We start from the raw sequence: 16148 nt of genomic DNA on the forward strand, positions 1-16148 counted from the left end.
TAACCTTATATTTTTTAATACAAAATTTATTGTCAAACTGGTTTCCATCCAACACCCAGTGCTCATCCCAACAGGTGCCCTCATCAATACCCATCACCCACCCTCCTCTTCTTCCCACCCTCCAACAACCCTCAGTTTATTCTCAGTTTTTAAGAGTCTCTTATGGTTTGCCTCCCTCCCTCTCTTTTTTTTTCCTTCCCCTCCCCTATGGTCTTCTGTTAAGTTTCTCAGGATCCACATAAGAATGAAAACATATGGTATCTGTCTTTCTCTGTAAGGCTTATTTCACTTGTCATAACACTCTCCAGTTCCATCCACATTGCTACAAAAGGCCATATTTCATTCTTTCTCATTGCAAGTAGTATTCCATTGTGTATATAAACCACAATTTCTTTATCCATTCATCAGTTGATGGACATTTAGGCTCTTTCCATAATTTGGCTATTGTTGACAGTGCTGCTATAAACATTGGGATACAAGTGCCCCTATGCATCAGCACTCCTGTATCCCTTGGGTAAATTCCTAGCAGTGTTATTGCTGGGTCATAGGGTAGATCTATTTTTAATTTTTTGAGGAAACTCCACACTGTTTTTCAGAGCAGCTGCACCAGTTTGCATTCCCACCAACAGTGCAAGAGGGTTCCCGTTTCTCCACATCCTCTCCAGCATCTATAGTCTCCTGATTTGTTCATTTTGGCCACTCTGACTGGTGTGAGGTGATATCTGAGTGTGGTTTGGATTTGTATTTCCCTGATGAGGAGTGACGTTGATCATCTTTTCATGTGCCTGTTGGCCATCCGGATGTCTTCTTTAGAGAAGTGTCTATTCATGTCTTCTGCCCATTTCTTCACTGGATTATTTGTTTTTCGGGTGTAGAGTTTGGTGAGTTCTTTATAGATTTTGGATACCAGCCCTTTGTCTGATATGTCATTTGCAAATATCTTTTCCCATTCCTTTGGTTGCCTTTTAGTTTTGTTGATTGTTTCCTTTGCAGTGCAGAAGCTTTTTATCTTGATGACGTCCCAATAGTTCATTTTTTCTTTTAATTCCCTTGCCTTTGGAGATGTGTCAAGTAAGAAATTGCTGTGGCTGAGGTCAGAGGCTTTTTCCTGCTTTATCCTCTAGGGTTTTGATGGTTAGTTGATTCTAGAAAGGAGTGCCAACACAAATGAAATGAGAAATAGCCTTTCTGACAAACAGCCTTTCCAATGACTGGATATATACATGCAAAAGAATAAGGTTATTTTTTTTTAATTTTATATGTTATAATTCTCCCTAAGGAAATGGTGAGGAGAACTTCAATATAGTCAATCTACAGCAATGAGACTTTTCAGTAAGAGTCAGAGGCTGCCACCAGCCTGGCCTGGCAGGAGGATGGGAATGGTAAGAAGGTGATGGAAACAGATGAAGAAGGTGCCTATCCAGGCATGGATCAGAGCAGGAGAGAGTATCCAGATGATTGTCAGTAGTGAGGAACATTCCGTTATTCTTCAACCAACCTGTGGGTGAGTTTCCATGACTGCTTCCAGAGAAAGTGCCAAGTTAGGCATTTATCTATGTTTTAAAAGACTCCAGTGCCTTCCATAATATTTACCTTTCTTTATATACACCCAACTCCTAAAACTCAAACCATTCTTAAGCATGGTACCCAACCATCATTCAATCATATGCATTTTATTCAGCATTAGCAAGATCAAGTTGTTCACCTCCAGTAGAATAGGGACCGAAGGTAAAAACAAAGTTGAGCTACAGGAATAAGGAATCACACTTCTTTTTAAAGTTTTTTTTTTTTAATGTTTATTCATTTTTGAGAGAGAGAGAGACAGAGCATGAATCAGGGAGGGGCAGAGAGAGACACACACACAGAATCCAAAACAGATCTAGGCTCTGAGCTGTCAGCACAGAGCATGATGCAGAGATCAAACCTATGGACTGCGAGATCATGACCTGATCCAAAGTCAGCCGTCCAACTGACTGAGCCACCCAGGAGCCCCAGGAATTACACTTCTTGCACAACTGAGCATTCTTTGCAGCTAGAAAAAATAGTGCAATATTCACACGGACAGGGACAAAAGCAAGTTGCAGCAAAGTGGGCTGGGTATTCAAGGCTCGACTGAATGTACCAGGAATCTCTTGTTTTACAAAAGCTCTCACAGACCAAGTAATTTTAAGTAAAATCTTAGCTCAGCTACCTGTAAAACTGCCATGACTTCTGAAACCAAGTCTGTGCGCAAACAGTTAAACTTCTCTTGGTCTCACTCTACTTCTCTGTAGTAAGAAAGAATCCAGATAAACAACCTCCTGAGCAACCCCCCTCCCGCCAATTTCAGTTTTAAAATTGTGTGATTCTTGGGGGTCGACTACATTAATTAATTTGGGATTTTCTTCTTTCCCCATTCTTTTTCCATGGTTGACTTTTAGTTTTGTCTGGGGTTTGACACGAGTGGTGGTTTTATGATGTCATGTCACCAGAGGAATAGCGTGGCCCTTGAACCCATAGTCTTCCAAAAGTGTTTCATTCTTCCCTGGCATCTTCTGAAATAAGCTATTTTATCCAGACCTCACACATGTTACATCCCCATGCATCTTCTGAGGCATCTGAGGCTCCAGCTGGTCCCCTACACCTTTGGCATATGGGATTTGTTGACAGTGGCCCCTAACCCATAGCATCTTGGTGTCATATCCACACAACTCTCTGGGATGCAGAAAAACAAACAAACAAACAAAAACATCAGGCTTCTCCATGGGGCCTGGAGGCATGCAGGGACTTTGTGAGACCAGCTCAAGACTTTGTGCCCAACCACCCTTGGCAGCCATCTCTACTCTGTTCCCCAGTGTTCTAGAGGCTTGGGGACACCTGTGGGATGGTCACTTCAGCATGTTGGTGAGAAATGAAGCACATGTCCCTTCTTTCTTGCATCCCCCAAGCCTATTGAGGGACCTTCTCCTTCACCTTGGACTTATATCCTAGTGTAGGGAGGTTTTAGGATTCTGGGCTCCATGTCATGAGTGCTCTCTCTTTTCTCCTCACTTTCTGTCCCTTTCCCTCCCTCAGTTACAAGCTCTGTATCTAGTTATGAGAGAAAGAGAGGGAGAGAGGGGTGTGGGTGAGAATGGGTGTGTGTATTGAATTGGCTTCAGATGATGCAGAGAAAGGAGGACATGTCTTACCTAAAAAAAAAAAAAAAATTGCTCTAAATTTTTCCCACCTTATAGAGTGTGCCTTTGAAATTGAAAACCAAAAAATTGAAGTCTCTGTTTTCTAGTATGATAATTTTCACTTGAGGCAGTAGAGACCTGTTGGAGGAGGGTCATGGGGTAAAAGTTAATAAAAGGGGAGATACATGGTGTAACATTTTACAACATCATCTGCTACTTTTGTTTCCCTCTTGATGAATGCAGATGGTGGAGAAAACTTGCAGGCACTAAATACCTATGTGACAGTCACTGAAGCATGTACTTCAACCACAGAATGGCCCTCAGAATTAAATATCATTCCCCCATTTTGCTGATGAGAGGCACTAGCCAGAGTTGAATAGCAGCCCAGGTGTGATTCCAAATCCATGCCCTCTTGAATAGAATCTAGAGATTTAAAATTTAAGACATGGACCTCATTCATTTTCCAAACAAAATCTAACACAGAAAACTACACTATAAAATAGGTTTTAAGCAGTAGGAATGTTACTATTCTCCTGGCTTTGAGTATTCTCACATTGTTTCCTTCAGTCCCTCAAGTACGGTCTGTCCATAGTGGGGGAACAAGGAGAAGGATTTCTTTTCCCTATTTCCAACCCCATCTGAATGGCCATTCTCCTCCAGCACTTAAGAATTACCTGACACTTTGATGGGGAGAAAGCCAGACTGTGTTAGAATCTTGTCCTTGTTTGAAAGTTGGAGCGGAAATTGATGTCTGTGGTGAAGTGAAGCCCTCGCCATTTCCTGCGGGAAGGATGGCTGGTGGAGCTCTGAATTATGGCATTGTGTAGGGTCCCCCAGCGTGAAGAGAAGGGAATCTGACTCACTTTGCAAGGAGATCCCAGGTATTGGCATATGGTTTGCAGTTGTGGGTTCCATTCTTTTCCACCTGAGCTCTCCCACTTGGTCCCTGTCAGCCTGGAAACATTCCCTCTTTCCCTGCCCCTTCTCTCCATTTTTTCTCCCTCAAAGTGGACACTTGTTTAGTCTGAGGGATAGAGGAAGTGATATTTGAGAGGGCAAAGGAGTTGAGAATCCTCTCCTTTGTGACCCTATATACCCCACTCTTCTCTTCGAGTCTCTGGCTTTTGAATTCAAAAGCCAGGAAAGAACTCTCTTTTTAAATGTTTTCAACTGCCACCTTTCTCTCCTGAGTGAAAAGTTCAGAATGTGTGAGGAGTGGGGCATGAGAAGAGCAAAACAGGAAAGGAAAACCCATGGGTAGGAGTAGGGAGGGAGCAATGATTCATATTTCCCAAACATCACCATGTTGGAGATAGACTTACAGCATGCTGGTTTAGCTTCCTCCTTTCCTGCCTACATCCCCTGTTACCCCTAAGGCCTTTATGAAGGACCTCTGAAAACTTGGGCACACAACACTGCCCAGAACGATCTGAGACTTTACTTAAAATAAGATTTTGCCTTGCTGAAAGACATTGTAAAATAACCAGTGCAGGCAAAACCCAGCTTCCCATGATAAACTGGAAAAAAAATGAGTCCTTTCAGTGAAAACACAAGTACAAGATGTACACTGTACAAATTTAAAATTCCCTGCCTGCTGCCACCACCTTTATTACTTTGCATTTACCCAAAATAAATGCCCTCCTTTCTGCTTCTAGTAGTGGAACACAGTTCAGCCAGAGAAAGCACACAACTTGGCTAAAGTCAAGAAATAGACTATGCTGTTTGTAAGGAGGAAGAGAGTTGCTTTAGAAAGTGCACACGCAGTGCTGAGACAGAAGAAAATGATGACAAGCCTCCTCGGGAGTAAGGCCAGCCTCCTTCCAGTCAGTGTTAGTAGAATAAGAAAGGACAGCCTTTTCGCATCTGCCCAGAGTAGGGAAGGTGGTGACCAGCACAAATACTTGATGCTTGAGTTGTATTGTGTCGGACATAAACTCCTGTCACCTGCCAAGAATTAAGAGAACTAACCAGGAAACTCAAATCAAGAGTCTCAGACACAGCTGCTCACGTCTTGTATAGTCCGTGGTCCCCATGAGGACAGCTCAGGTGCTTTATCATGGTGTCTCCCCCGAGCCAATGTATTGGAATTTAAATATTTTTGTCACAGTCCCATCTGAGGTTCTAAGAAAAGAAAAATCTTTTATCTCCATGTATTGTTTGGAGTTTCAGGAGATGCATGGAGTACCCAAATTTGGAACCCTAGCTCTGGAGTTTTACTGTTCCTTAAAGCCTCTTCGGATCAGAGACCTGAGATCAGAGAAAATGGGCCTGGTCTGAACTGTTTGTCTGTTGGTAAGGGTCTGAAGGGACAGAGAGACCCACGCTGTGTTCCAGCTGTCGGCAAAAGCAACCAGACCTGGAGCCATTGCCAAAAGGCATACCACTTTCCTCAAGGACTGGCATTCTGGTTCACGCTTTTACCAAAATTTGAGCATGTATTGACATCAAAATACTCTCTGTCTAGTAGAAATGAGCAAAGAGTGAAAAATTAGCAAAGACTCCATTTTTGCTGCATTCAAAGACAGAGACTAAAGTCTTGTCAAGACGAAAATAGCTCTTCAAACTCTGCCCAGAAAGAACTCGTTGCATGACATGACAGCAAGGCCGGGGGCTGAAGATGCAGGGTAAGGAGGAAAGGGAAATGAAAGAAGAGCCACAACAAGGAAAATGCTGTGCTCCTGGAAATGAAACTTCGTGATGATGGGACTCCCCCTTAGGGCCCTAGGGACTGACTCAGCACACACTGGTAAAATGCTAAAGACAATTTATTTAAGACTAGAGCAAGATTAGGGCTCCCTACTGCCACCCTCACCTACTTGACAGCCTTGGGCATTTTTATTCCTCCTTTTATGCCTTATGGTCCTTGGGGGTCCCCAGTCATTCCACTAAGCTGGCCTCGATTTCTTTTTCCCAGCATGTAGGTGCTCAAGATTGTTTCCCATCTCATGGGTAATATCTGTTAATTAAGGATTAGATAAGTGACAGGGATGGGGGGAACTTATACAGATTTCACAGAACATATTTTGGAACTTTCTGAGTATTTTTTCAAATATCAGATTTTTCCCAGGATATTTCCATAGCAACATAATACTGCTTATTATTACTATCGTAGCTGTTGTTGTTTCACTTTATTGTCCTTCAGTCTTCAGTCACAAGGTGAGTGACTTTTAAATCTTTCTCACTTAGGACAAATTACTAAATGTTAATGGCTGTTTTATAAGCTTCATATAAAAACTGACTCTGAGAAGTGCTTTTGCCCTTGAAACAGTTTGTTTCCCAAGGGTGCTGAAAGAGATAACGCATTGGTGCCTGTCCCACTAAATTTATAATTTCTGTCAAGGATGGAAATGAAATTTCTGGTCCTAAGAGATGAGTCCAGATAATGAAGATTAGTAGTAAAGATTCTCAGCCTGAATTTGCCCAAGAAAATCTTCGTCCTCACTGACTAGGAAAAGGAGAGGAACCTGGAACTTCTGGGAGAGGACTTCTACCAAGAAAACAAAAAAACAAAAATCTAATAAAGGGTGCACACACTCTTCCAATGCCACCCCCCCCCCTTCCTGGAATCCCAAATCTAGCTAAAAGATATGTTCTCTGAGTTCTTCAGGACTCTACCCATTATACATAAATGGCATGTAACTTATTACAGTAGGAAAATGAAAGAAAAGCATTCTATGCTTTCTCTGTTTAATAAATAGTCTGAATGATCACACACACACATACACACACACACACACACACACATGCACACACACACACAGCCTCACACACAAAGGAAGAAAGGAAAGTTATGACCAACTGATACTGGGAGTCTTACAAGGTTATTGCATTCTGCTTGTGTATGAGAAACAATACAATGGCTTTCCTCTTCTATGATCCACCACATCATAGGAGGACAACATAGCAGAGAGGGAAGAGAGAAGATAGTGATGAAAGGAAATGATGGGAAAAAAGGAGGGAAGGATGTGTGCTCCAACCAGGTTGCTGTGTCCAAGGATCTGCTTTGTCCTCTGTCCACTGCTGGGATCCTGGCTTCTCAGCTGGAGGCTCTGGTGCCCTGAGCGTCTTTCCTGATCTGCTTTTCTTAGTTCTCCACTTCTCTCAGGGACAATAATGACAAAGCAACAAGGTGAATGTCTCTCATTTGGGGGAATGGGTGGAGCAAGGCAGTTCTTCCTCAGCCTTCCTAAGTTTCAAAAGACTAGCAAGACTGGTGAAGAAAACAGAGAAAGCACCATTGTTCCCCAAGAATCTCTAGAAGGACTGACTAATGAGCCTTCACATTTCTTTGAGCTCCCCACGCTATATCTAGGTTTCTCTCTAGGTCCTTCAGCATCTCCTGCCCCACCCAAAAAGAGTAAGTACACCAGTGGAAATCCCCTGAGCAAACTAGCACATGCTGTACCAAAATATTGTGTCTTGGCTTTGTTCTTTTACATCTTCACAACTAAAGGAAAGAGATACAATCAAAATGATAGTCCACTTAAATGATAAACAAGAGAATTTAAAGAGACACGACTCAATTACTCACCCATAGAGTGAAAACCTGAACAATTCATGACACCTGGGTTGGTGGATATATATATAATTCATGGTTCCTCCTCTAACACTTATTTAGCTTATGAGAATTTATAATTGTATCTTTCTTGAAAGGATATTCAGCTCAATGCACAAAATACACCAATTGTTGTGAATCAAAATCATGATTTTCTAACCAAGCTTTCTAGACAAGATTAGAAATGAGGGCAGAAATTATTATCTGATGCACAAAATTGTCACTCTTTATTTGGCTTGAAATATGTTTGAAAATGCCAAAAGTAGGCCTTAGCAGATGGAGGATATAGATTATGCCCATTCAGTCAGCTTCTTGCAGAGAAATATCCCTTGAGTTTGCAGTCCAGAGTGTGATCTTCTGAACAGGACATCCCATCTCTATCACTGGATCTGCCTCAACACTGAAGACAGGCTTCTAGAGACTGGTACAGATGCCTTACTTCTTCTTTTCTTATTTTATGAGATTGTCACAATAACTGTAATGGTGAGTTAAGTGAACTCATGCAGCTTTCAAAGACTCTCTGTTTTATGCACGGAAGGGTGTTGCTCATCTTTGCTAATTTAGCCATTTTTATAGTCCTGTAGGGCCAATTCTACCCAATATCTATGAATCAAACAGTTAAGTACACACTGCCTACTCATCATTTCGGTACTCATCACCTAATAATTGCAGTCTTGTGGCTTTTTTCTAAAAGAGAGGCGAGTGGTGTTTCCTAGTTTGAATCCAGGTGATTAGCCAGTGGAAGACCTGAGCAGACCTCTGTCTTCCAGAAGGCTTCCTCTGCCTGTTGATAACAATGATTGCTAGGAACCGTCATTTGAATACTAATAGCAGTTTAAAGAAAAAGATCCAACAATTCCCGGGAAGTCAGTTAGGCTTCACAAGTGTCACTACTTTAACCCTGAGGCCGTGTTGGGAATAGTTTTGATTGACACACAAGTTTAGAGAGAGACTGAATTATCTTTGTCATTGTCTCAGGCTTCTGCCCCTTATATATATTGTATGTACTAGTTTGGTTTGCAAATGCCATATGTTCCTGAATGTGTGGAAATCAGATTGTCAGAAATAGAATCCTATTATAAATACATTGAGAAAATAACTGTTTATCTATTAAACAAGGGATCGACAGTTTTTTTCTGTGAAGGACCAGAGAGTAAAGATTTTACGGTTTGTGTGCCATACAGTTTCTGCTGCAAGTCCTCAGCTCTGCTGCTGTAGCACAAAAGCAACCGTGTTTCAATAAAACTTTATTTGCAAAAATAGGTGGTGGGCCAAATTTTGCCCTTTGGCCGTAGTTTGCCAACTTCTAAACTAAATAAATAATTCTTGAATGCCTACTTTGATCAGTGAAGTATAAGTATTAGGGATACACAGAAAACAAAATGAACATTTGCTGTTCTTGTGAAATTCTCTAGTGTATATGTTCAGAAATTGGAGATGATCTATTTTAAAATAATCTGCAATAAAGTACTTAATAAAGTGCAGAATCTTTCCTTAAAGCAAAACTTACCCCAATCAATTGATTAGCTCTGTAAGTTTACAGTTTTGTTTTGTGATTATTTTTTGAACTGAGCCTTATTCACACTCTAGAGTCTCAGGTATCTTGGACTATATTTGAATGTACTACCTTATTCTGGAATAAGCACAATAAGTTTGGGGACTTACAGGAATACCAAAGAGGTACAATAATTCAAATGCTCTATCCCTTCATTTCCTCTACCTCTGCTTACAACAGCAATACTTTTACTCAGACTTCCTGTTTCTGGCACTTGCCTTCTTTTTTGCTGTGTTTATACTTCCCCCTGTCTGTGGTTAAATAAGTATAAAGTGCTAAAGCTGTAGATTGGTGCCTCTCTCTCTCTCTCTCTCTCTCTCTCTCACTGGTGCTCTGTCTCTCATTCATTCCTACACACAGGCTCACACACCTCCCCTCTCCTCTCTTTCTCTCTCTCTCAGAATGATGATTCTAGGTACAGCTTTTGGTATGGTTTTCTATTTACTTCAAGTCGTTTCTGGAGAAAGTGGCTATGCACAGAATGGTGAGTCATTTCTAACTTTTCTTTAGGATTTCAGGTTATCTCTAGCATATGCTTTGGGTTACTTAGATCCCCAAAGACCTGATCTGGACACTGGGTTGGAATGGAGTTGGAGAATTACCATATATTCTGTCATTTTTCTGTCATTTGTAAGTTCTAACCACGGGGACAGGAGGCCAGGAAACAATACTGTGGGTGGTATAAAGTCTTAGAATTGTCTAGAAAGAATGCATTTAACTCTATAAATGTGGATCTTAAATGTTGGTCAATGTTTCTACTCTTACAAAAGGAATACCCATATAGGTGCAATGGTTGTGCTTGTTGGAGAATCTCCAAGGTAATTTTACCTTGTTAAAAAAATCAAACTAGATTTATTTTGTTTAGTTTTTTAAGAGGTTCCAAAAGCATAACTCTCATGATAAAATAGTTTCCAGAAACAACAGCTTTGTCTGCACTTACCATCACCATATCGCCAGCACCTAAAAGTGTCTAGAACGTAGTAAACATTCAATATTTGAATTGAATATTTGAAAATTCCTTCAAAATACTTCAGTTTTGATATTTATGTGAGATTCTTACTTAGTGAATAATTGAACAGAGAAAGATCTGTATTAGTTGTCTCCTAAAAATATATTTAATTGCCTTCATATCAACACATTTATCATCATATAGTAATTCCCTTTGGGATCCTTGAAATACTTAGCACCTACAAACCAATGCTATCTACTTAGGAACTAGGTCATAATGACAACACAACTGTAAACAAAGACAAAATGGCAACAAGAGGAGCCACCTGGGAATTTGAACCACCCATTTGCTCCCGATAATTAAGCTCTTTGGCTCTAAGAGTTGAAAAGTATTTTCCTATCAAAGATACCAAAGACATCAGCTTAATGATTCAACTTAGATATGTTAAGTCATGTAATTACTAAGGGTGGAAATCCCTAGAATATTTTCACTGAGGGAATTGTCAGAAAGCTGACATTTTTCAGTGTGACCATATATGAATCACTTTGTGGGGATGATCATAATTCCTTGGTACATGTCCCCTTATGTTTGCACAGATTGCTGCTTGGCAGGTAACACCTAATTCTTACTCTTTGGAGTATAATATTTTCCTTCTATTTCTCCCTGATGGCCATACTTTTTAAAAAAAGAAATAAGAATTCTAACTGAAAGCTGAGTTTCACTTCAACTTTTCAAATTTCAGTTTTATTTAGGATATCTATAACCACCCATCCACATTGATCACCTCAAAATACTTTTCAGTTTGGGGTGTATAATAATCCACTGCTCTTTGTTGAAAGATTAGTTTGTTGATAACCACAAGGATGATAAAGAGAAGAAAGGGATATTTTTTAATAATCCAAACCATGTATGTTTTTGATCAACTAATTCCTTTCAACAGGAAGTCTTCCAGACCACACGGCCTTGTCAATAATGCATATTTAAAAAAACTAAATTTTTATAGACAAATATGCTTAGATAGTATTGAAAGAATAGTAACTCTTGTTACTAAAGAATAGTAACTCACTGTTAAAAATTTCTATGTAATTTCAAAATCATAGCAATAATACCTTTGACATAGAACTCTTTCAAAGGATCCCCAAAGGTTTCATGTAGATTCTTAGAATTAGAATTCTTGTGTTACCGTTTCATTACTTATTTCTCAAAAACAGAAAAATGATAATAATCATAGCTAACCCTTATTCGGTGCTTACTATGTTTTTTTTTTTTTTTTAATTTTTTTTAACGTTTATTTATTGTTCAGAGACAGAGACAGAGTGAGAGTGGGGGAAGGGCAGAGAGAGAGAGACACAGAATCTGAAGCAGGCTCCAGGCTCTGAGCCTGATGCAGGGCTCGAACTCACAAACCACAAGATCATGACCTGAGCTGAAGTCAGATGCTTAACCGACTGAGCCACCCAGACGCCCCAAGGTGCTTATTATGTTCTAAGCTAACTCTTTGCATATATTTGTTCAATGATTTCTCATATAATGTGAATTTCCATATCAAAACACTGAGGTGTAGAGAGGTTGAGTAACCTGACAGGGACCACAGTTACAAAGTAAAGTAGGAAGAATTTAAACCCACATCTGTCCAGCTCTGGTGTTGGAGGTTTTAACCACTGTGTATAATACTCTAAGAATTTTTCAGCTTAGATCAGGTAGAACATTCTCTTTGTAAAATGCCATGCAATTTTGCAAGTTGTTGAGGGGAATTTTTCTTGGTTACAAAGCAATTTTGCCCAGTAACATCTCCTAAAGAGCCAGTAAGCTGTTTCTCAAAACATAGCCACTTTAATTGTATGACTAGTGTTTTGTATATTGTATAAGCATATACATCAGACACACTTCACCAGACTGGATGGCTAAGGGTGGTAGGAATGCCTCGTTCTGCTGGTGCTCAGCATCTGCTAGTCTATGCTCTCCGGTTTATCTTGTATATTGTATTATATTGTATATTGAAGAATTTTGGACACAAAGCTGATCCACAGAAGTCTGAATCCAAATAGTAATGTAGGTTCTGTTGTACAGGATTGGTGGAAGATTTGAAGAAGAGAAAACCTCAAAACAGAGTGAGGACTGCTGTGTAAAGGCAGGCTACAACCACCACTGTTCCACTGAGAAAAGGTTTTAGGAGACGAGGTTTTAATACATTCAGATTGGGAATGAACATGGTTTAGAGTGTGAGCCCTAAATAGTGGGTTGCCCCTCATTATTTAAAACTGTCATCAGGGAGCACCTATGTAGCTCAGTCAGTTGATCGTCTGACTTTTGATTTTAGCTCAGGTCATGATCTCACGGTCATGAGATCAAGCCCCATGGCAGGCTCTGTGCAAAGCATGGAACCTGCTTAAGATTCTCTGTCTCTCTGTCTCTCTCTCTCTCTCTCTCAACAAACAAACAAAAACCTGACTGTCATCAGGAAGGAGTCTATACCCTACTGAAATTACATAAGGAATCTTTGCTTGTGGCAAATTGTAAGCCTATGGATTCTAGGGACGGTCAGATAGAGCAGCACCCACAGCTTTTTATCTTGATGTTGTTTTTCAAGATTTGTGGCTTTGACTGAACCAACCTGTCACTCATCTAGTTGGTCCACTCCACTCACAACCAGCTTTACTAATTTTCCCACAGAACTACTTGGTAATTTAAGTAAAAAGGACCTTCAGGACACTCAATGGGTTTGATTTTAGTATATTCTGTATCCTATTTGAAGCTCTAGAAGCTTCTAATTTCTAGTATTGATGGGCCAAAGTGATTTTTAGTAACAATGGACCTAGAAGCCATCATAAGCTCACACTTGATTACTCTGAGAATGACTTCAGTTACTCTGGATTTTCTCAGGTCTCAGTCCAAGTATATTTGCTGATACATTTTTTTCTATTAAATATTATGAAATATAGATACAAAATGTCTATTGAATCTTAAGGGCCTCAACCCAGTTTAAAAAATCGAATACCATCTATGAAAAACTGTACTTACCAAAAGTGACTGACAAAAGATTCTGGCTCACTACATACTTTCAGAATTCTGATAATATCTTAAGATACAGTATCTATAGAAGAAGGATCTATAAGCACTGAAGTAATACCTATAGGATTTGTAGGAAAGTCCACCAGATCTGAGTCCCAGCAGATCTAATCTAATCACATTTGCCTTAGTAGCTTAAGACAAATTGCTTTAAATAAATATTCACACAATGGAGATAATCAATTGTACTTTTAGTTGGAATTCCTATTCAGGTAAGGGAAATCTATCCCTTAAAAAAGTGAACTTCTGACTGTATGATAGCTCTCATCTTCCTTCATTCAAAAAATACTTGGGAGGAAATAAATGAAGATTAGTAATAAAGTTAAAGGCTAGGTAGCATTTGAATAATAGAGATAGAGTATCTTTTATTTGAAATTCACTAATTAACAGAAGAAATTATAGTGTAAAAAGGAAAGTGTATGTTTAGTATTTTATTCTAGATCTCTAATGCACTAACCCAGTGTCAGAGGTATTTAGAAATATTTGGAGATAGGAGCACTTGGGTGGCTCAGTGTGTTGAGTGTCCAACTCTCCATTTTGGCTTACATCATGATCTCACAATTCACGGGTTCCAGCCCGGCATTGGGCTCTGCATTGACAGCTTGGAGCCTGGAGTCTGCTTCCGATTCTGTGTCTCCCTTTCTCTCTCTCTCTCTCTCTCTCTCTCTCTCTTTCTCAGAAATAAATAAACATTTTTTAAAAAGAAAAAGAGTATAATGTATTTAAAAATGAATATTTGGAATTTATTAATTTTTATGATTTTTTTTCTTCTAGAAAAATCTGTGCTCTTTAGGTTTTATTTTGGTTTGGATTTGGGATCTTTTCTGCTTTGGTTTTGGTTTTTCTGTCTTTTGCCTTGGGCTTTTCTTCTTGAGATAAACTTATAACAGCTCCCTCATGTCTGCCCCCAAAGGCTGCCATTTCATTAACGTCACTCCAGATTTCAAAAGGATGCACTTATTTGCCCCATTAACAGCTACAGGTTTGTTCCTCCCCAGCAGACTTTGATGATGCCGAACTGGATGACTATCCATTCTCGTGTTACAGTCAGTTGGAAGTGGATGGATCCCAGCACTTGCTGACCTGTACTTTTGACGACACAGATGTCAATAGCACCAATCTGGAATTTGAAATATGGTGAGGAATATTGGCTCCTACGGGTGCCTGGAAATCTTGTCTCTCTTTTCATGTACTACACAGCAAAGGAAAGAGTATGGAGCATAATTGTCAAGTACTAAAATCGAATGAATTCCAAAAACTTCCTGAAACTCCTTGTTCTTCAGCAAAATACTCCAGCAAAGATACTTTCATAGGTTCTCCTGTCAGTCAGTCCTTGCTGGTACAGCAAGCTGATGGTATGGAACTTGGAGATCTCCCAACCCTCCTGACTTCATAGCAGATTTTAGCATTTATTTTTTTTTAATATTTTATTTAGTTTTGAGAGCAAGAGAGACAGAGCACAAGCAGGGGAGGGGCAGAGAGAGAGGGGGGAGATACAGAATCCAAAACAGGCTCCAGGCTCTGAGCTGTCAGCACAGAGCCCGATGCGGGGCTTGAATTCACAGACCATGAGATCATGACCTGAGCCGAAGTCGGACACTTAACCAACTGATTCACCCAGGTGCCCCCTTCATAGCAGACTTTAAATCTTGCTTTCTTAAAACACTCCTCCCCCAAAATTTATCTGCCTGAGACAATCTAGTGTCTTGCTGCACTCTGGAGGGCTGTTGCCTGTTTTCTAATCCCAATACCAGCACCGTCTTAGCTTTTCAACCTAAAGCAAGCTATGGAACTCATGTAGGCCTCAAGTTCTTCACCTGTTAAATGAGTTGTACAAATTCATAGGGAGGTTTGGATAAATAAATAATGTAATACTTTAATAATTGAATTAAAGGGGTGCCTGGGTGGCTAAGTTGGTTGAGCATCCAACTCTCCATTTTGGCTGAGGTTAGGATCTCATGGTTTGTGAGTTCGAGCCGCACACAGGGCTCTGCGCTGCCAGCATAGGGCCTGCTTGGGATTTTCTCTCTCCTTCCCTGTCTGCTCCTCTCTGTCTCTGTCTCTCTCTCTCTCTCTCTCTCTCTCTCTTTCTCTCTCTAAATAAATAAACTTAAAAAAATAATAATTTAATTGGAAGACATATCCATTATATAATTATTGGGAAAGAGGCATTAAAATAAAAAAATCTATGAATACAGACCTAACTTCCACCTTCTTGGCACAGTTTGACTCTAGATGGTACCCTTAGTATCAGTTTTCCAAAAATCAGCAGGAATAATCTGGCTCTTGTTTTCATAAGGCCTCAAAAAGGCAAAGAAAAAAAGTAAGTCTCTCTCTGGTTTGAAAGTTTGGTGAAAAACTCAGAGAGTTTTCTTCTCCCTCCATAAACCATCTCATTGCTTTGGGTTACTGTCTCTGATGACTTGAAAAAGATACTCCAACATGAAATTCTAACTTAGGGCTATCTCCAAATTCATATCAAATGCCCTAAGTAGGTTCTTACCAAGAAAAGGGAGTCAAGACCCACTAGTAGTAAAAGAGGGCTTCTTAAATTCAGTAGACTCTCACCAATCCCCCTAATATATGGTCTAGACAAGCCCTAAATTCCATGCCTTACATTAAATTACAGGAGCTTCCTGAATGTGCTCATGCAATGCTTCCTGATGCAGTCATTCAAGAACACAATCTTGGACTTGAATTCCATTGTGTGTTCTCAGTCTGCTTCTTGGTTCACTTCTATAACACACTTTCCAGGAATAAAATCTGTCAGGAGAATAGGAATCTACGATGTCCAGAATCTATACTGCAACTAAACTACACTAAAACAGGCAAACAGCTTATTCCAGCCATGTGCTCCTTTTT

The 16148-nt window shown here is 39.9% G+C and overlaps 1 protein-coding gene across 2 annotated transcripts in view; it reads left to right on the forward strand.

Moving 5' to 3' along the window:
* The first annotated feature begins 9560 nt into the window (after nucleotides 1-9560).
* Nucleotides 9561-16148, forward strand: part of IL7R (interleukin 7 receptor) — a 28335-nt gene continuing 21747 nt past the window's right edge. For both annotated transcript variants that reach the window (XM_058717286.1, XM_058717290.1), the window contains exons 1-2: nucleotides 9561-9752; nucleotides 14285-14423. In XM_058717286.1, coding sequence (XP_058573269.1) covers nucleotides 9671-9752; nucleotides 14285-14423 — 221 coding nt within the window. In that variant the 5' untranslated portion in view covers nucleotides 9561-9670. The remainder of the gene's footprint in view (nucleotides 9753-14284; nucleotides 14424-16148) is intronic.

This window comes from Neofelis nebulosa, chromosome 1 (genome assembly GCF_028018385.1).
Source record: "Neofelis nebulosa isolate mNeoNeb1 chromosome 1, mNeoNeb1.pri, whole genome shotgun sequence".
Taxonomy (NCBI): domain Eukaryota; kingdom Metazoa; phylum Chordata; class Mammalia; order Carnivora; family Felidae; genus Neofelis; species Neofelis nebulosa.